Source organism: Onychomys torridus, chromosome 8, assembly GCF_903995425.1.
Source record: "Onychomys torridus chromosome 8, mOncTor1.1, whole genome shotgun sequence".
Classification (NCBI taxonomy): domain Eukaryota; kingdom Metazoa; phylum Chordata; class Mammalia; order Rodentia; family Cricetidae; genus Onychomys; species Onychomys torridus.
This window is the reverse complement of record NC_050450.1, coordinates 108,699,840-108,718,214: the sequence shown is the minus strand read 5'-3', so window position 1 is coordinate 108,718,214 and position 18,375 is coordinate 108,699,840. Positions and strand designations below refer to the sequence as shown.

At 53.9% G+C, this 18,375-nt stretch overlaps 3 protein-coding genes across 8 annotated transcripts; 2 read left to right on the top strand and 1 right to left on the bottom strand.

The window, feature by feature from the left end:
- Positions 1–1,193: 1,193 nt before the first annotated feature.
- On the top strand, positions 1,194–9,208 carry Dus1l (dihydrouridine synthase 1 like). Of its 2 annotated transcripts, none has more exons than XM_036198075.1 (14): positions 1,194–1,384; positions 2,037–2,283; positions 2,833–2,941; positions 3,763–3,813; positions 4,261–4,373; positions 5,101–5,183; positions 5,429–5,532; positions 5,721–5,865; positions 6,090–6,186; positions 6,269–6,357; positions 6,887–7,032; positions 8,501–8,538; positions 8,685–8,760; positions 8,857–9,208. In XM_036198075.1, the coding sequence occupies exons 2-14, from the start codon at positions 2,047–2,049 to the stop codon at positions 8,991–8,993; spliced, it is 1,425 nt and encodes a 474-aa protein (XP_036053968.1). In that variant the 5' UTR covers positions 1,194–1,384; positions 2,037–2,046; the 3' UTR covers positions 8,994–9,208. The 2 variants fall into 2 exon arrangements, with proteins under 2 accessions (XP_036053968.1, XP_036053967.1); XM_036198074.1 differs by having other exon boundaries at positions 1,195–1,782.
- Positions 9,209–9,415: 207 nt separating this feature from the next.
- On the bottom strand, positions 9,416–14,373 carry Gps1 (G protein pathway suppressor 1). 5 transcript variants are annotated; one of them, XM_036195873.1, is made up of 14 exons: positions 14,292–14,373; positions 13,437–13,529; positions 12,782–12,963; positions 12,132–12,296; positions 11,911–12,046; positions 11,748–11,825; positions 11,492–11,552; positions 11,021–11,106; positions 10,703–10,797; positions 10,508–10,613; positions 10,351–10,431; positions 10,127–10,264; positions 9,907–10,041; positions 9,416–9,833 (listed from the first exon to the last, which is right to left on the bottom strand). In XM_036195873.1, exons 1-14 carry the CDS (start codon positions 14,322–14,324, stop codon positions 9,759–9,761), a joined length of 1,464 nt encoding a protein of 487 aa, XP_036051766.1. In that variant the 5' UTR covers positions 14,325–14,373; the 3' UTR covers positions 9,416–9,758. The 5 variants fall into 5 exon arrangements, with proteins under 5 accessions (XP_036051766.1, XP_036051767.1, XP_036051764.1 ...); XM_036195874.1 differs by having other exon boundaries at positions 11,492–11,549; XM_036195871.1 differs by lacking the exon at positions 14,292–14,373 and adding an exon at positions 13,917–14,264 and having other exon boundaries at positions 11,492–11,549.
- Positions 14,374–14,376: 3 nt separating this feature from the next.
- Positions 14,377–17,546, top strand: Rfng (RFNG O-fucosylpeptide 3-beta-N-acetylglucosaminyltransferase). Its single transcript, XM_036195875.1, has 8 exons — positions 14,377–14,732; positions 14,861–14,909; positions 15,323–15,425; positions 15,525–15,678; positions 15,934–16,022; positions 16,102–16,267; positions 16,589–16,674; positions 16,764–17,546. The coding sequence occupies exons 1-8, from the start codon at positions 14,475–14,477 to the stop codon at positions 16,843–16,845; spliced, it is 987 nt and encodes a 328-aa protein (XP_036051768.1). The 5' UTR covers positions 14,377–14,474; the 3' UTR covers positions 16,846–17,546.
- Positions 17,547–18,375: the final 829 nt, after the last annotated feature.

The following is an 18,375-nucleotide window of genomic DNA, read 5'->3' as shown; positions in this document are numbered from 1 at the left end:
GGTAATTCTAAGTATGTCAAGCTGACAATTAAAACTAATCATCATATTTACTGGGTTGTAGCCTAGCCCAGCACTGAACTTGTGGCAAACTCCGCCTCTTAAGTGTTGAGATTACAAGCATGAGCCACATGCCTGGCTTGACTTTCTTATATTGAAGTCCATTTTTAGCTATCAAGAACACAGCCATGTCAGCTCTTTATTTTCTTCCTTTAGTCTGTTGCAGAAAAGAAGCAACACAGGATTACCACGCAGAAGAGACAGGGTCTCTTTAACCCTGTCACTGCTGTGTTAAATATAAACTGACCAAATGTTCTGACCAAAAGGAAGAGATTGTGCCCCGCAGTGGTGGCGCACGCCTTTAATCCTAGCACTTGGGAGGCAGAGGCAGGTGGATCTCTGTGAGTTCATAGGCCATGATGGTCTACTGAGCAAGTTCAGGACACCAAAGCTACACAGTGAAACCCTGTCTTGAAAAACTTAAAAAAAAAAAAAAAAAGGGAGGATATTGGATTGGTGAGGTGGCTCACCGGTCGGTCACTAAGCCTGACCACCTCAGTTCCTTTCCTGGGATCCACAGTAGAAGAACAGAACTGACTCTTGCGAGTTAAGGTGCACACATAGATAGATAGCCAGGGCTGCACAGTGATATCTGGTCTCATGATGATGATGATGATGATGATGAAGATGATGATAAGGAATAAAATAAAAATAAAACACCAACATCAGCCTGAGAACTCAAAGTGACCAGACCAACACCATTTTTCTTTACGCACGCTCCTTTGCTCTAGGAAGTTTCTCTTTACTCAAGGGCAGCCCAGTGCCTGGGCTGAAAAGTCCAGTGTAAGTGGCCGGGTATGTCAGCCATACCCTGTAAGAAGGAGGGACTGAGGGATGCTGGGAAACCTGAGGCCAGGTCCGCTTTGATATGTTAAATAGATACCTCAGCCGTTTGTCCAGGGTTTGAAATTTAACAACCTCTTGTAGCCTTTCCTATCCAAGATCTGAAGTGATAATTCGTTACCACGTTTCTTACTGTATTATACTGAATTTACGTCTTCTGTCTGAAGGGCTGCTCTGGGAACGCGAGGTGGGGCGGCAGTGGAGGTGGGAGGAATGGTTTCCCAGTGCCAATCGTCTGGAAGGTACAACGTGGCCCCGGGCATGCGCAGTCTGTACCTGCTCAGCTCCAGGTTCTACGAGACCGGTCCCCTCAGCGCCGAGCGGTCGTTTCCGAGGATTTTGTTCTCCGCCGCACCGCAGACCGCGCGGAGGGCCTGGCAGTGCGCTTCCGGCCCCGGGACTTCCGGTGGCGGTGCGCTAAGTCTGAGCTACGGTGCCCGGTGGCTGCCGCCGCGTTCCTGGGGTCCTCGTGGCGGCGCCGCGGGTAAGGCGGAGGCTCCGGGGCCTTGTGTGTCCCTTTCTTTTGAGCGTGCCCGCAGCCACAGGCCTTTGTGGAGCCCGGCTAGCCCCAGCAGTGCGGGAAGTAGTCCTAATCCCAGCCCCCCGTCATCATCCGGTGGCGACCTCGGCCCCCTGGCCAGCCAAAGGGACAGGGTCAGAGCAGGAGGCTCTAGGCCAGACCAGGAAGGGCGCCTGGTGGGCTGACGTGCTCGCTGCTCTCCCTGCCCAAGATCCGGGGCGGCGCCAGGCCTCGTGAAGCCGGTGGTCTCCTCTGGCCAGCTCCCGCCCGCAGGGGCGCAAATTCGTTGTCCGGGCACTGATCCGTTTATCCTCTACACCAGTTCCACCAGGCTGGCATTTAATCCAGTAGCAAATGAAGGGGTAAGGTCCAGAGAGGGTGAGTGACATGTCAGGGTCACTGCTAGAGGTGGGGTGGGATGGGCAGCTCGACTCGGCGCCGGCTGACACCTCTCCTGTCATTGTGTGATAGCTACACTTACACTTTGTGTGTGTGTTGGGGGGGGGGGGCAGCAATAACTGACAAGATGGTCAGCCTCTTTCAGTTGAACTTTGTACCCTCCCTGGGTATGGTGGTATACTATGGCTGAAATGAGAGCCTGGTCTTCTGCCCTTAGTGTGGAGAGGATGCCCAAACTTCAGGGTTTTGAGTTTTGGAGCCGCACCCTGGGAGGTGCCCGACATGTGGTGGCACCCATGGTGGATCAGAGTGAGCTGGCTTGGAGACTGCTGAGCCGCCGCCATGGAGCCCAGCTCTGCTACACCCCTATGCTGCATGCCCAGGTCTTCGTTAGAGATGCTAACTATCGGAAAGAGAACCTGTACTGTGAAGTATGCCCCGAGGACAGGCCTCTCATTGTGCAGGTGGGCATCATGGCTACCAGGTAGCAGCTGAGTTCCAGACCCTATATATGGGAACAGCATCACCAAGCTTTCATACCCAGGAGGAGGGTTGGGGTAGTGGTGGTGGTGGTGGGGTCCCTGCAGTTCTGCATTGACACATGCAATAGGAAACAGCTGCTGAATGAACTTCCCCAAAACTGGGCTCTTTTCTGGGAACTAGTGTAAGCCTTGGTGAAGGGACAGCTTAGGTGATGTGAGGGATTTGTAGCTCCAGGGTCACCTTGATACTTACCCTGTCTCGGTGCCCTCCTGTCTCAGAACAATTAGGCATTGTTCAGTTCTTTAGAAGTTAGTGCCAGTGACTCCTGTTACACATCCAAGGAAATGTCATACATATATAACTCACATTCCTAGTGGTGTGAGATGTTCCCTGCTTTATCATATTGTAAATGTTGGTGGAAAGACCACCGCTAATTAAGTCACCATGGGGCTCCTCACAGGGCTAAGTGGCCTAGGGAGGGAGGGTCTTAGACCTGGTTTAACCATGGATGACATTCATGTCTTCCTCAGTTCTGTGCCAATGACCCAGAAGTGTTTGTCCAGGCGGCTCTCCTGGCACAAGATTACTGTGATGCCATTGACCTGAATTTGGGCTGCCCACAGATGATAGCCAAGAGAGGTGAGGTCATTTCTACAGTCCTGTGTTGACTTCCATCCAGGCCAGTGCTGAGTCCACTAGGCCTCCAAATAAGGGGTTAGACTTGATCTGGTGGAGCCTGGGTGTGGGTGGGTATGGGTCAATCTCTGCCTCTGATTGTGGTGACACCTGTCGCCAGCAAGCAGCCCTTTTTTGAGTTTATTATCCTGGAAAGTGGCTGTTCTCAGGTACTTGACTGGGGACCAGGTTCTGCTGGCCACATAGATATCCTCTAAATAAATGTGATCAGCTGGTGGGAGGCCCATGGCTCTGCAATAGCGCACTCAGGCTCACTGGGCTCCAGGCAGGCACTACTGACTTTAGGCTCTGTGGTGTAAGTGTTCTGTGTAGCCAGGTGGATAGCTCCCAAATCAGGTATTAACAAGCAGCTTGACTTTATTTTTACCCCTGCTCCAACCAGAGACACTACTGATTTTGGAGAGTCTGTCCTCTATGTTCTGAGGAACTGGCCTAGTAAGGGGTTCATGACAATGTGGATGCAAGAGTGACATTGGAGAGCAACGAAGAGAGAGATAGGAAAGAGGGAGAGAGAGAGAGGGAGAGAGAGGAAGGGGAGGGATTTTCCCTTAAAATGAGGCTTTTACACCAGGATGCAGGGTGGTGCCAAGGAACTGGATTTCAAGGGGTGGGTCAGAATATTAACAAATATATTGATGTCAAACTCTGATTAAATCAATGGTGCTATTAGTCTTCTCTTTATAACAACTATAAGGACTTAAAGAACAAAAAAAGAACAAAGAAAGAAAGAAAAGAGTGACATTGGGCCATCTCGTCCTTCCCAGGTCACTATGGTGCCTTTCTGCAGGAGGAGTGGGATCTTCTCCAGAGAATGAGTGAGTTGACTGCGTGCTGCCGTGTCAGCGAGCGAGAGAGTCCCAGAGACAGTCTGACAGGGCTCCTAAGCACAAGCCACTCGGTTAGGGCTCAGGAGCGGACAACGGTGATCCCTCTAGAGGCTCTTGGCCACAGCACTTGCCCTGCTGGGAGGAGTTGACTATAGAGTCCCATGGCCTATACCAGCCATCCCCTTAGAACCAGACATTAACTACTAGGACAGTGCTCCCAATGCTCCATGGGGACAACCAGGTCTATTGGGTGCCACTTCTCACTGGCAGTCAGTGCAATCCCACATCACATGTGAAGACAAGGAAAAGGCCAAGAGTATTCCCCTAGACCTGCTTTTTGGCAAAGCTAGTGTGGTTCTGTGTGCCTGGCATATTGGGGCTTGGCCACCTTGGAGTAGGACCATGGTTTCCTCAGAGAACATCTTTTTTTCTCAGTTCTGTTGGCTCATGAGAGACTCTCTGTTCCTGTCACATGCAAAATCCGTGTCTTCCCAGAGATTGACAAGACAGTGAGGTATGCCCAGATGCTGGAGAAGGCCGGCTGTCAGGTGAGGTCATGGCTCCCAGGAATGGTTGTTGGGATCCGGCAGGCAGTCTGGCCTCACATTATAGCACTATCTCTCTCTCTGACAATCTTCCAAGACCAGAGGTGGCTTTTGCTCCTCCTTCAGCTCTTGAGTGGGGGTTGCATCTAAGATATTTTCTGTGGGCAGGGCAATGGGCCCCTCCCAACCCCTTTTCTTTAAGACCTGCTACCCTATTCTCAGACCTCTAAAACTGTCATCCCAGCTCCAGGGTGTTGTCTGTGTTGGGAGTAACATTAGGTTCACTTACTACATCTTAGGCTTTCCAGACATCAGCCATGGCCTTCTTTAGGTGAGCTCAGTATCCAGCCTTTCTGGAAGACTAGGCATAAGCCACAGGATAGCAGACCTGGTGCCCTTCGCCAGTCCTGCATGTTCAGCATGGTCAAGTGTGCTGAGACACGTAGCTTCTGGAAGCAGCAAGAGTCACCCTTGCTAGCACCCTGCATCTTGAGTTCTACGAACCTTTTTCTGTGCTTGGGGTTCTGCATCTTGACTGTTTTCTAACTGCAGCCTGGGGCTCTTCTACAGGGGCAGGGCTCTCAAGACCCTGGGTGCCAGGGACAGACCCATGCCAAGCTGGCCCTTGTTCTTCCCAGCATGGAAAGCTGAGAAACATGACCAAGTCCCTTGTAATTGGTTTGGGACCTTGGCCTAGAGCAAGGTTGAACCAAGTGTTTGTCTGTCCTAGCTGCTGACTGTGCATGGGCGCACCAAGGAGCAGAAGGGGCCCATGGCAGGAACAGCCTCCTGGGAGCACATCAAGGCAGTTAGGTGAGTGGATACAGTAGGTTGGGTGCAATCATTGGTCTTATGGGCTTTGTGGAAGGGACATAAACCTAGTTCCACGCCTTGGGATGTTCAGCATTACCCGATGTCCTAGAACTATCCGGGAAGGAAGACAGCAGTACCATAGAAGGCAAGGTGTCTCAGCAAGGTGAACTTGGTGGCTGGTCTCTGTCCCTCCTGGCTTAGCACTGTCCTAGTATGGTAGGGTTAGGCTTCTCTTCCCCCCACAGGAAGGCTGTGGGAATCCCTGTGTTTGCCAATGGGAATATCCGGTGCCTGCAGGATGTGGAGCGGTGCATTCAGGACACGGGTGTACAAGGGGTCATGAGTGCAGGTGAGCAGATGGATGACTCAGCCTCGTTCTGTCCTTGTAGACCTGTTTACGTAGACAGTGTTCACTGTCCTGTCTGCTCCAAGAAGCCTAAACCCTTAAACCAAGTTTTCCAGACTTGCCAACCCTATAGCTAGCCAGTGACCTGAGTAGCCAGGAAGGTGTTCCAGGCTTTCTTCCCCACTTCCCAGAGGGTAACCTGCACAACCCTGCCCTGTTTGAGGGCCGGAGCCCTGCTGTGTGGGAGCTGGCTGAGGAGTACCTGCAGATTGTACAACAGCACCCTTGCCCACTCTCCTACGTCCGGGCCCATCTCTTCAAGCTGTGGCACCACACGTGAGTTGCTTCTTGGGTAGGAGTTGAGAGTGGGTCTCTCTAAGCAGTGTTATAGCCCTGCCTGGAATATTCTATGCTCTTCCCAAAACAACTTGCTATCAAGTCTGCTGAAGGGCTGGTGGCTTGGCAGTGAGGGAGGGCAGGAGCCTGGGTGGGAAGAGGTGTTGGCATGTGACCAGCACTTGGCTCAGGTGGTGACTGGGAGTGACAGGCATCTGCCTCAGGCTGCAGGTACATCAGCAGCTTCGAGAGGAGCTGGCCAAAGTGAAGACCCTGGAGGGCGTGGCTGCTGTGAGCCAGGCGCTAAAGCTTCGGTGTCAGGCAGGTGCAGGGCTGTGGGAGCCCAGCAAGTTCTGTAGTGGGCCAGCAGTTTAGGTCTTTGACAGGTCTTGGGCCTTTGCAGGAGGACATGTCCAGGCAGCAAGAAGGAGTGAAGCCAGCTGGCGACTTACCTGCTTTCCACTGGATCTGCCAGCCCTACATCCGGCCAGGGTGAGCTGAACCAGCCTACAGGGGGAATGCACACACAGGTGCCCTTTGCCATCTCCTCTAGTCACTACGGCAAGTCCCTGTTCTGAGAAGGAAGAGGAGGCTTTGTGTGGAGAAAGTGCTTTGGGTACTTACCCAAGATCCTTTAGTCCTGTGTGGCTTTGTCCTTGGGGTTAACAGGTGGACCTTGGGGCTGGAACCTCCAAAGTGGGCAGACTCATCTATGATCACAACCTGCCTGGGCTCAGTGGCACAGACCCTGGGCCCCTGAACTTAAGGTATTATTCCAGGAAGGCTTAACTTCTCTGTTAGCCACTCTGTTGTGTGGACTGCACCTATCGATGCCCTGTATCCTTGGACAGGCCCTCTTTGCTTGGGCAGCCAGAAATAGTTACTTGGGATAGATGAGAGAAACACGCATGTCCTTGGCACCAGAGCCCTCCATGGCTATCCAGCCCCTCTGCTCTGGGACCCGCCCCATTTGGCAGTGGTGAACTGATCCCATCTTAGGGGTGTCTTTGATTCCACTCAGGCCGAAGGAAGGGAGCAAGGGGAACGGCGGTGGTCGCAGTAAGCGGGCTCTGGAGGAAGAAGAGGGCAGCATGGATGGCTTGTCCAAGAATAAGCTGAAGAAACAGCTGAGGAACCCTCACAAAACCTTCGACCCTTCCCTGAAACGTAAGTGCTGCTCTTGCTGTCCAGGCCAGGGTAGTTGGGCAGACTGTCCAGACACCTCATCTTCATCTTCAGTACTGGAGATAGGATCCCAGGTTCTCGTTCTCTCTCTCTCTCCCTCTCTCTCTCTCTCTCTCTCCTTCTTTCCTTCTTTCTTTCCTTCTTTCTTTCTTTCCTTCCTTCCTTCCTTCCCTCCCTTCTTCTTCTTCCTTCCTTCCTTCCTTTCCTTTCTTTCTTTCTTCCGAGACAGGGTTTCTCTGTGTAGCTTTGCACCTTTCTTGGAACTCACTCTGCAGCCCAGGCTGGCCTTGAACTCACAGATCCGTCTGGCTCTGCCTCCCAAATGCTGGGATTAAAGGTGCCGGCCACCACCGTCCGGCTATCTGCCATGTTTAAAGCCTAGGTCCAGAAACAAATGCCTAGGGACATTTCTCCTGTGCCCAGACCAGACTTTGGGTATGACACTAAGAACCTGTGGAAGGCTGATCTATGGTATGTTGCTATAAATCTACTTAATGTATCAGACAAGGCCATTGTACAAGCTATTCAAGTGACCACAGAGGAGTTTGCCTGTATGTCCTTGGAACTCACTCTGTAGAACAGCCGTCCTTGAACTCAGAGATCCACCTGCCTCTGCCTCCTGAGTGATGGGATTAAAGGCATTCCCCACCACACCCAACTAAAGCATTTAATCCCCACCCCCCACTTCCAGACAGAGTTACTCTGTAGTTTTGGTGCCTGTCCTGGATCTCACTCTGTAGACCAGGCTGGCCTCAAACCAGACATTCTCCTGGCTCTGCCTCCTGAGTGCTAGGATTAAAGGCGTGTGCCACCACAGGAAGTGGGGCATTAGGACAGGGGTTCTGATTTTACCTATCTGTGTGTGTGTGTGTGGTGTTTTTGTTTGTTTTTGTTTTTCAAGATGGGGTTTCTCTGTGTAGTTCTGGAGCTTGTCCTGGAACTTGCTTTGTAAACCAGGCTGGTCTCGAACTCACAGAGATCCACCTGCCTCTGCTTCCCAAGTGCTGGGATTAAAGGTGTGCGCCACCACCGCCCAGCTGTTTTTTGTTTCTTGGGGTAGATCACTTGTTAATCTAGGCTGCCTTGGATCTCACTGTGTAGTCCACACTGACCTCATACTCAGCAGCAATTTCAGTGCTGGGATTACAGGCATGAGCCACCATACCTAGCTGCCCTTTTTTTCAGTGAGCGACATGGTAACAGACCTAGGGCTTTGGGACACTAGGGGTGGAATGGACAGCCACCTGCCTCCTGTTCAATTCCAGTGAGGCCATGCTCACTCTTGTCATGTCAGCCATCTCTTGTCATAACTAGCCATATCCTCAATCCTTACCCAGTCTCCTGGCACAGGTGGCCACGGCAAGATTTGTAGAGGTGGGTGACAGCCAGTCACCCTGACTTGCCTCACGTTCATCACATTCAACCAGCCCTCTTTTTGGTTTTTTTCCAGCCAAATATGCCAAGTGTGACCAGTGTGGAAATCCAAAGGTGAGCTGGCCCTTCTGTTGAGTCTGCCCTTCTACACAGATGGGCAGGGCAGTCCCCATGGATGTTGCTGGAATCTGGTACTACCTACCTCAGAATTTAGCCTAGGTAGGGTGTTAGCCTCAGTTCACTAGCTTTCCTGTACACAGGGCAACAGATGTGTGTTTAACCTGTGCCGTGGCTGCTGCAAGAAGCGAGCATTCAGAGAGACAGCAGATTGCCCAGGTGAGCAGATGCCTGCTGCAACCAGCCCATCCACCTCCAGCAGCAGTGGGAATCTTGGCTTCCTAACCACCATTCCCCTATTGCCCTCCCTGTCAGGTCATGGATTGCTTTTTAAGACGAAATTAGAGAAGTCCCTGGCCTGGAAAGAGACCCAGCCTGGGCTGCAGGATCAGCAGGTGAGGCCTGGAACACCAGGTGGTTTCTCAGAAGTCATGGGTAGTGCCCTAGCCTGAAAGTCAACAAGAGCCATCTCCACCCCAGGACAGCTACTGAAGCCTAGACATTCTTAAGGACATGCCTTTACTCAGGGAATCTCCTATTTGACACAGAAGGACATGTTGGTGTCCTCAGGCAGGGGCCTGGCAGTGTTGCACCAAGGGTACCTTGGCTGAACTCACCCTGTTCCTACAACTTGTGTTTCCAGCATTGAACAATAAACCATTTCAGAAATGCATTTGCAGAGATCTAATAATGGCCTATGACTGCTGCTCCCAACCCAAATCCAAGGAGGCTGCTCTCCTGGCTCAGTGGACCTTGGGAGCCAGGAGAGCAGTATGAAATGAGTGGGGTACTCCCTGCCTTTTCTGAGTGGTCAGAGCATCCAGGGGATTGCCCTGGATCAGATCTTCCAAAGCATAAAGGAACAGAGCCCGTGGCAATAACCAATCTGTACTTTAATGTACTACAATGTTGCAGTCAGAACTACACATGGACAGGAGGGGTGTGAGGTACCCCTACCTCATTGCACACTGTTTGTTTCATTGGGACAGAAACCTAGAGTCAGGCCTGAGTGGCTATAATGGGCAGCTTGCCTACCACAGCAGAGAGTACCTCAGAGTGGAAGGCCAATGAACTGGCATCCAAGTGGCCAGGCTGCTCTAATGAACCACACATAGTCTGGAGCCTTCTCTTGAGGAAAGCAGGCAGGAAGCCCAGGTGCTGCTTCCATGGACAGGGTAGGAGTGCAGCCCATCCTCTGAAGGTCAGGGGAATGCCTTTCACATGTTGGTGCTCATCCGTGACTGGCTGTTGGCTGGAGTCAGTTCCCCTTGGCTTCCTTCTCTAGGAGGAGACTGCAGTGGACAGGGAGGGTTCAGTGGAGGCTGTGTAAGTGCTGCCCATTCCTCCGCATCCCAGGCTGCTCACCTTGACATGGATCTGGTTGCGCAGTACAGCTGCCCTCAGAATCATAGCCTTGGCACGTCGTTGGAACTCTTTGCCCATCAGCAGGGACTTCTCAAAGGTAGTGCTGCGCTGATCCACATCTCGAGCATACAGTATCTGTTCAGGCATGAGAGGAGGTTCAGAATGGCCCAGAAGGTCTCCACACCACATACTTCCAGCAGTCCCAGCCCTGCCTACCCACCTTGCTGTGTGAATCAATGCGGGCATTAATGAGCCCCTCCAGGATGAGCTGTGTTAGCTCATCCTCCAGAGCTGCAACTGTTGTGTTGAAGGCTGCGGCCATCTTGTGCATATCAGCTGACACGTAGGGGCTGAAGTACTACAGGACAGAAGCCACAAGCTGTCCACTGCTCCTCAGAATATCTATACCCCACAGAGCCTCTGTCACCCCTCTCCTCCACTTACTTGAATGAGAGCCCGATTGCGAATCTGGGTATATAGTGTCCTAACATGGGGGGCCAGGTACATGTCCAAGAGCAGGTTGTCCTGCAGAGGAGAACTGGTCAGTGACCTGAGGCACAATCTAGCCCAGTCTCAATGCGACTATACCGTTGTTCCTTACCTTCATCTCATCCAACATCTTCAAGCATGAGGCATACTTGGACTCATAAAATTTGAAGATGATATCTCTGACCTGAGGCTCCAGCTCCAGGAACAACTTGAAGGAGCTGAGGATACCAGAGTGCTCAGCTAAGAAGGGACAGAAGGGCCTGATGCTGGGCAGGAACAGAAGGTAGGAGCCCACCACCTAACTTACCTGCTGGAGATGACATTGCGTTGCAGCTCCTGCCGGTCAAAAGTGGCTAAGGCACACAGGCCACCATAGACAGCCACATTGCTGGGGGACAGCAGCTAAGAGGCAGAAGGGGAGGTGGGTCCAGAGACCTGGGATCCTGGGTCACTGGTACACAGACCAAGGAGGAAGCCCAGAGTTGGGGCCTGGCCTACCCTTCCCACTACCCAGACAATGCTTAGACCTCATTCAGGAGAGATTAACAGCTCAATCCATTAGCCGTCATTTCCTCTTATGGACTTGGACAAACTGAAGAGTCCTACATGCCATGCCCCTCCTCACCTCTGGGAAGTCGCAGTGATCAAAAGAAGCCAGAAGGAAGCACTTAGCAGCTTGCTTATACTTTCGTGCAGCCAGCTCAGCCAAACCTAAAAGGGGACCAAGGAGGCGACAGATGAAGCTAGGCTATTTAGAGAAGGCTGCTAGAGCCCTAGGAGACCGTGGCCTCTTGCCCCCAGTATTCCTCAGTTTAGAGACAGAAATCCTAGCTGCTAGTAAAAGCATCTAACTGAAGACATTCCTGTAGGTTAGGTCTGCAGGGCATCCTCAAGATGCCCATACAATATAGCCAGGCTCAGAAAACTGACCTACTTCCCCAGGCCCCACCAGCTTCTCTACTTGAACTTGAAGCGAGTGACAGACACAGACACAGACACTGATGTCCTGAAGCCTGCCAGTACTGTATCTCCAGCTATCTCTCCGACGTGGGCCCTATCTCAAGGTGTGAGGGCTGGAGATGGCTGGAAGCCTCACCTGCGGCACACTTGAGCTTGGTGAGGATGGCTTGGGTCTGGCTGTCCCGCTCTCCACGCTGCTACAGGGGAAGGCAGCAGACATGAGAAGCCCCCTACCCTGCCCTCCTCATTCAAGGAGCTCTACTCCTTGTCCCCAACCTACCCTGAGAAGGGACAAGAGCAAACTCAAAGGGAAACAGAGGCTAGGAATGGGTTTGGGGGCCTACCAGGGGGCCAGACTTGTAGAGCAGGATATCCATGGAGATGGACCTTACCTCAGCAATCTCTGGAGTAGACTCAGCCTTGCTGACATAGCTTAACACGTGAGACCAATTTTGCAAGTAGACACTGACCTGGCAGATGATTAGACAAGGCCAGACTAAGTCTGGGTTGCCTCTTCTGGGCCCTCCATGCCTACCCACCTATCACCCAGGCCACCTTGATGACATTGAGGCACATGTTGATGACATGCTTAGCACTGGTGCAGTAGTCTCGGGCTCGTGAGTAACATTTGAGGGCGTTGCTGAGGTCCCCACAGTCCAGGTAGTGATCACCCAGGTCATCATGGCCTCGCCTGTAAGCCTGGCAGTGAGTGGATACTGGTCGAGGAACCAGCCAGGCCCAGTTGCCCACCTCCCCTGCCCAGAGCAGGCCAGCACCTGATGCTTTCTTTGATAGAATTGCCCTTATAATTCTTCAAGTCTGTGTCCAGCTTCTCCAGTTTCAATAGGGCCTTCTTCCGAGTGGCCTCCACCCAGGCTGTGTCCAGGGGTGGGGGCTCTACTCCACTCTCAGGTATGGCATCGGGTGCATTCTGCAGCTCCCTGAAGGATAACCTAGCTGTCAGGACAGTGACAACCACAAGGACCAGGGAGGAAGGGGAGGGGACATCACAAGCCATAGCTGGTCCTCAAGAGGCCTTTGCCTATCTCCTTGCCCCACCCAAAGGGGCCCAATCTGTACCAGAGGCACAGAGATAATTCCTGACCTAGGAGACCGCAGTCAGATAGGGAAGTTTAATGGAGAATGAGGGGTTTTCACCCAAGTTTTGTTTTTGTTTGTTTGTTTTTGGCAAAGCCATACCAGGTTCTCAGGAATTAGGAACCCCAGTTGTCTGCAGGGGCAAAGGAGGCCAGGGGAGGGAAGTGGCTGCCACCACTTCCCCGCCACAGGGAGTTAACATGGTCACGCTTCCCATACACAGAGGTACTGCTACAGGCACATCACAGGCGGGATGCTGGGCGTGACAGGAGCACAGAAAGGCCTCTGCCAGCCCAGACTTGGTCACTTGCCCCCTCCAAGGCCTTACCTGGTAGCCTCAGAGAGCTTCCGGTGGATCTCTTCATACATATCCACATTAAAGGTCCTCTGAACGAAGGACAGGGCCATTTTCAAGGCCTCTACCCGAAGTGGAGGGCAACGGTCAGCAATAAACTGCAGCCGCTCAATGCGCATCAGGCCACTGTAGCTGGCTGCATACTGCTCCAGATCCTGGAGTGGGGTGGGGAGGGAGAGGGTCAGGTGAGGTAAGCAAGGACCAGATAGCCTCAGCCAGAATACGAAATATTCCCTTGGGTCCTGGGCCTGCAGAATTGACTACTGTCCCAGATTCTGGGAAGAGATCACTGGGGGTGGATTAAGGACCTTCAGATTCAAGCTCTGCCCTGGAAAGTGGGAACATGGGCATACCCTAACAAGTGATGGACGCTGGGGTGAGAACAGAGAAAAGTGTGTTGGCTTCACATTGTGTGCCTTAACGGAACTGTTCCCACTAAGACAGTGCAGAGCCTCAGAACTGCCTGAAAACCCAACATAGGTGGGCAAATGAAAACCCAGTTTCGTAGCTCAGAAAGATGTAACTAAAGTGGTTGCTAAGAATCATCAATCTTTCAAAGCTATACTATAGTGAGGAGCCTGACTTGGACCCAAGTTGCCAGAAGTCCTGCCCACATGAGGATCTGTACCAGGGTGGGGTTCTCCACCACGTAATTCACATCAGGTGCGTTCTGGGGATCTTCCTGTGGATCTACATCAATCTGCATGGGTTCCACAGCCCCCTGCAATAGAGAAAGAGCACCTTGACACATGCACCAGGGAGAGCAGGGGATGCTTCTGACCTCCGCGGTCAGTTCTGCCCAAGATTTCCCAAGGCACAACTGCACTGGGCTCCCACAGGTACTGGTCGCCAAGTGCCCGCCTCAGCTCTCCCACTCAGGTGTTGGGCACAATTCTGACTTCAGGAGCCCTCAAGCGTTCTCAGCCGCCATACTAATGTAGCTTCCTCCAGGTCACAGAGAATAAAGTAGATTGACACCCTATCTATCTGCAGGTCAGGAGAGCCAAAGTAGGCAGGCAACGGTGCGGAAGAGGTTGGTTGCGGACTCGAGGGGCCAGGGCCTCGAGCGACACCGGAGAGCCGCTTCCCGCAGGGCGCGCAGCGGTACCTCGGAAAGTAGCGTGCAGGCCGACAGGCTGGCGCTTAGGCTGTAGTCGCCCGACGTGCCGGGCCGCAAGTCTGACCTGCTGTGCGCAGGGCTGCGGCTCAAGTCGGAGGCCGACGACGAGGCAGAGCTGGGCGCCGGGCTGCCCCGCATCCTGGCTCGACGCACCTCTCCTGGCCAGCCAACACCCGCACGAAAAAGCGTTGGCGCGCGAGGCGGGGGCGGGGCGGGGGCTGGAGCCCGGAGCGGCCGCGAGGCTGGCGACGCTCGCGCGCCTAGGCCTGAGCCGCGGGCCCCGCCCCGCCCGCTGCCAGCCCCGCCCACCAGGCCCGACCAGGACCGAACCGCCGCGCGGCGAGCGCAGCCGCCAACCCCTACCTGCAAGTTAAACACCTGAACCGGCAGCGGCATCTTCCACCCCCGGCGCCGCAGAGCGACGTTCACTTCCGGGGCGGCGCGGCCGTCAGTTCCGGGTCAAAGCTCGGGGCGGGGCGCTAGTCGCTCTTAAAGGGGCCGCCGCATTCTCAGGCGGGCGCCTAGCGCCCGGGCCGGGGCGATCGCATGAGCCGTGTGCGGGGTGTGCTGTGCCGGGCCTGCCTCGCGCTGGCCGCGGTCCTGGCTGTGTTGCTGCTACTGCCGCTGCCGCTCTCTCGCGCTCCCGCACCCGACCCGGGTCTGGTCCCGACCGCTGGTCTGACTCTCGAGGTCTCCCGCCTGCAGCCCGATGACGTCTTCATCGCAGTCAAGACCACTCGCAAGAACCACGGCCCGCGCCTGCGACTGCTGCTGCGCACCTGGATCTCCCGAGCCCCTCGGCAGGTGCGCCCCCGCCCCCGCAGGTTCCTGGATCCCGGGCTCGCCACCGCACCCCTGGGCCCGGGGACCCGCACCTGCTCCCAGACCTACTCACTGGATCCTCCGGCACCTCATGGTGTTTTCTCCCACAGACGTTCATTTTCACCGATGGAAACGACCCTGAGCTACAGCTGCTGACAGGTGAGACGCTCTCCTGGACTGAGTTGTAGCTGCCCGAGTCATTCTGTTCCTGTGTCAGGCACTTGACTAGATTAGAGTCACCTAGCTAGTGGAGGACAGAGCCAGGACACCCATCCATGGCGAATCCACCTTTCAGTGCCCATCCTTCCAGTCACTAGATCCCTACCCGCCCCAGGTCCTGGCAGGGTGCTGCTGGCCAGTGTCACCCACATTCCTGGAGGAAGCCCTAGCAGCAGTCGCCTGTCAAGGCTTGGACAGTTCCCACCTGTGCTGTTCTAAGTAACCATCATCTGTTTCAAAATGAGGGCTGTGGTAGGGCTGCAGTCGAATGTGGTCCAGTGGCTTGACAAGGCTATACCAGCCTAAACCTAAGGAGGCAAGCATGATCACATTTCCCATTTCCAACTGTGCAGGCGGCCGCATGATCAACACCAATTGCTCTGCTGTGCACACCCGCCAAGCACTGTGCTGTAAAATGTCAGTGGAATACGATAAGTTCATAGAATCTGGACGAAAGTAAGTGACCTCACCCATCAGAGAACCCAGGGCTGAGCATGGTGGAAGCTCCCACCCAAATGGGAACCTCAGTGCATAGGCCTCTCCCTCCACCGCCAGATGGTTCTGCCATGTGGATGATGACAACTACGTGAACCCTGAAAGCCTGCTGCACCTGCTTTCCACCTTCTCTTCCAACCAGGACATCTACCTGGGGCGACCTAGTCTGGACCACCCCATCGAGGCCACTGAGAGGGTCCAGGGTGGTGGCACCGTGAGTGCTGGGCCAACATCCTCCCTGAGGCTGACCCAGTGAATGCTGCAAGAGTGAGGATGGGCTGAGACAGGCATTGGCAAATCAGGCACAGTGACAGAGAAGGGCCTGGAGGCCAAGGTGACTTGTTAGGAACACCTTGTGCCTTCTGCAGACTCTCCTATCTGGTGGCCCAGGGTGACATGATTCAGTTGGAAGGTTGATGGTGGGGAGCCCTGTCCTGGGCAGGCTTGACCAAGCTTTTCCTTTTTCCAGTCAAACACAGTGACGTTCTGGTTTGCTACTGGTGGGGCTGGGTTCTGCCTGAGCAGGGGCCTTGCCCTCAAAATGAGTCCATGGGCCAGGTAAGTGGGAGACTGGGGGCCCGGCTGCCTGGCCTGGGGGTGTAAGGGCTCCAGAGGTGCTGACCAGCCTGCCCTCCAGCCTAGGCAGTTTCATGAGCACAGCTGAGCGGGTCCGACTGCCTGATGACTGCACAGTAGGCTACATTGTGGAAGGGCTTCTGGGTGCCCGTCTGCTCCACAGCCCCCTTTTTCACTCCCACCTGGAAAACCTGCAGAGACTGCCATCTGATGCTGTTCTGCAGCAGGTAGAAGACACCCCAACCTGGGCCTTACCCCACTCCTACAGGGACCCAGACTATCTCCCCAGGGGTCTCCCAGTTGTGCAGTATTTAGGAGAGGGCTAGCCTCAGGATATCCTTGTCCCTGGGGAGTGGACCCTGAGCCAAGACTTTGCCTGATGGATGAAGGACCCTCAGGAACAGAAGCTCATGGCAAGCCTCAAGGGGGCTTCTTTATGAAGGGCCACTGTCTTGCTTCCCTAAGCCTGAGGGGTGAGTGACATTTCCTCTAGCTGGTGGAGTGCCCAAGAGGAAAAATTGACCCTCACTCTCCTGATCCCCTCCCAGGTCACCCTGAGCTATGGGGGTCCTGAGAACCCACATAATGTGGTGAATATAGCTGGAAGTTTCACTATACAACAGGACCCTACACGGTGAGTGGGCACTGGGGGCTTTTAGCCCTGGAGGGCTCTGGTGTCAGCCCCCTGTCCGGCAGGCCTGACCTCACTTCTTCCCCTGACAGGTTCCAGTCTGTGCACTGCCTTCTCTACCCAGACACCCACTGGTGTCCTGTGAAGAACAGGGGTGAGGTAGCTTTTCAGTAACTGATGACCCCTGGTGGCTGCTCTTCTTGGCTCCCGCAGGCCTTGGATTCAAGCAGTCAGCAGAAAATGAAGCTGCTTGAAAGCCTCCTACAGTTCCTCTTCCAGTTGGACACCAGGTACCTCGGGAAAGTGAGGATGGTTGGGCTGTCCATGCTGAGATGCATCCAGAGACAGCAAGAAAGGCAATCCTGTGGAACCACAGATGCTCCCAGCCCAGCTTGAAGGGCTTCCTGTTGATAAGGTCTACTAACCCAGTGACTGTGGCCCAGGAGGGGACTGGTTCCCAACCTCCCACAGCTGCAGCTTATCCTCCCCTGCAGAAGATGGTGCTGGATGGGCTGGTCACTAAGGGGTGGGCTCCAGGCCTAGGCTTCAGGCCTGGCCACAGACTTCCTGGAGGGCCCGCAGGGCCACTGTCAAAACCCGGAACGTGCAGACTGCCTGGCCAGTGGATGCTTCCGACCAGCCCCAGGGCTGTGCTCCCATTACCTCAGTCCTTGCTTCCAGAATCGTCACCGGGAGGCTTCCTTCCTCTCACTTGATGTGTAGGGTTTTTCTTCCCCGAGCTTCCCACAAATCAGTATCACGGAGCCTCTCCCTTGGGCTCCACAGGAGCAAGATGCACACCCAGCGCCCACTGTTATTGGGGTGCACTGGGGAAGTGGCGACAGTATTGAGTAAAGGTGTCTTTGCCGTCCTTAGTTTGGCTCCTCTTGTATTAAGTGACCAAGACACCTGGCAGGTCAGCGTTGCAGATGTCCACACAGCAGGAAGGCCTGTTCCTCCAGCAGTGCCCACCTCCTTAACCCTCTGTAAGGCCAAGCAGGGATTACAGAGTGGTCTTTCTTAACACACGTGATGGAGCCACTGATACACATATGTGAGCTTGGCTGCTATGTGCATAACTGTGCCTCAGTATAAAGGCCAATATGGGCACATGTTTTGTGCATGGGTATGCTGGTTATATGAGAGAGTGTAGGAGTAGCTACTATGTGCATGGCTGTGCCTGAATACATGGGAGTGTATGGGCATAGCTGATATGTGCATGGGTATGCTCCTGTACACAGGCACATGTACAGTGTTTGTGTGAACATGCTGAGAAAGGATGTGTACCCTGTACCCTGGTCCATGTGTACTTGTGTGTGTTGGTGTATACAGATGCAATCAATGGTCCCTGGTTTAGGATAGTTCAACTTAGGACTTTGTTTTGTTTGAGACAGTGTAGTTAGAAGCCCTCCAACTACAAGACAGGGTCTTTTTTGTAGCCCTAGCTATAATGGAGCTTGCTATGTAGACCAGGTGAACTGTGAACTCACTGAGGTCCACCTGCCTCTATCTCCTGAGGAATGGACAAAAGTTATGTGCCACCACACCTGGCAAGGACTTTTATGTCATGTAAAGTAGGGGTGAAGGCAGGGTTCATGGTAGAGCACCTGCCTGGAACTTGTGAAGCCACAAGAAGCAGGGGGCATGTCGTGGTGTTAATGCTTTATATACTGTAGAAATCATACTCCAGAGCCAGGGTGGAAG

Bases quoted from the DNA above. Each gene is read 5' to 3' on its own strand.
- Gps1 (XM_036195870.1), bottom strand. From the start codon at position 14,066: ATGCGGGGCAGCCCGGCGCCCAGCTCTGCCTCGTCGTCGGCCTCCGAC. The intron at 12,297-12,781 runs GTAAGGCCTTGG...GTTATCCTTCAG, and splicing joins AAGCTCTCTGAGGCTACCAG to GGAGCTGCAGAATGCACCCG. The intron at 11,107-11,491 runs GTGAGGCTTCCA...GTCCCCTTTTAG, and splicing joins CAAGCTCAAGTGTGCCGCAG to GTTTGGCTGAGCTGGCTGCA.
- Dus1l (XM_036198074.1), top strand. The intron at 5,184-5,428 runs GTGAGTGGATAC...TTCCCCCCACAG, and splicing joins GAGCACATCAAGGCAGTTAG to GAAGGCTGTGGGAATCCCTG. The intron at 6,358-6,886 runs GTGAGCTGAACC...GATTCCACTCAG, and splicing joins CAGCCCTACATCCGGCCAGG to GCCGAAGGAAGGGAGCAAGG.
- Rfng (XM_036195875.1), top strand. From the start codon at position 14,475: ATGAGCCGTGTGCGGGGTGTGCTGTGCCGGGCCTGCCTCGCGCTGGCC. The intron at 14,910-15,322 runs GTGAGACGCTCT...CCAACTGTGCAG, and splicing joins TGAGCTACAGCTGCTGACAG to GCGGCCGCATGATCAACACC. The intron at 15,426-15,524 runs GTAAGTGACCTC...CTCCACCGCCAG, and splicing joins TTCATAGAATCTGGACGAAA to ATGGTTCTGCCATGTGGATG.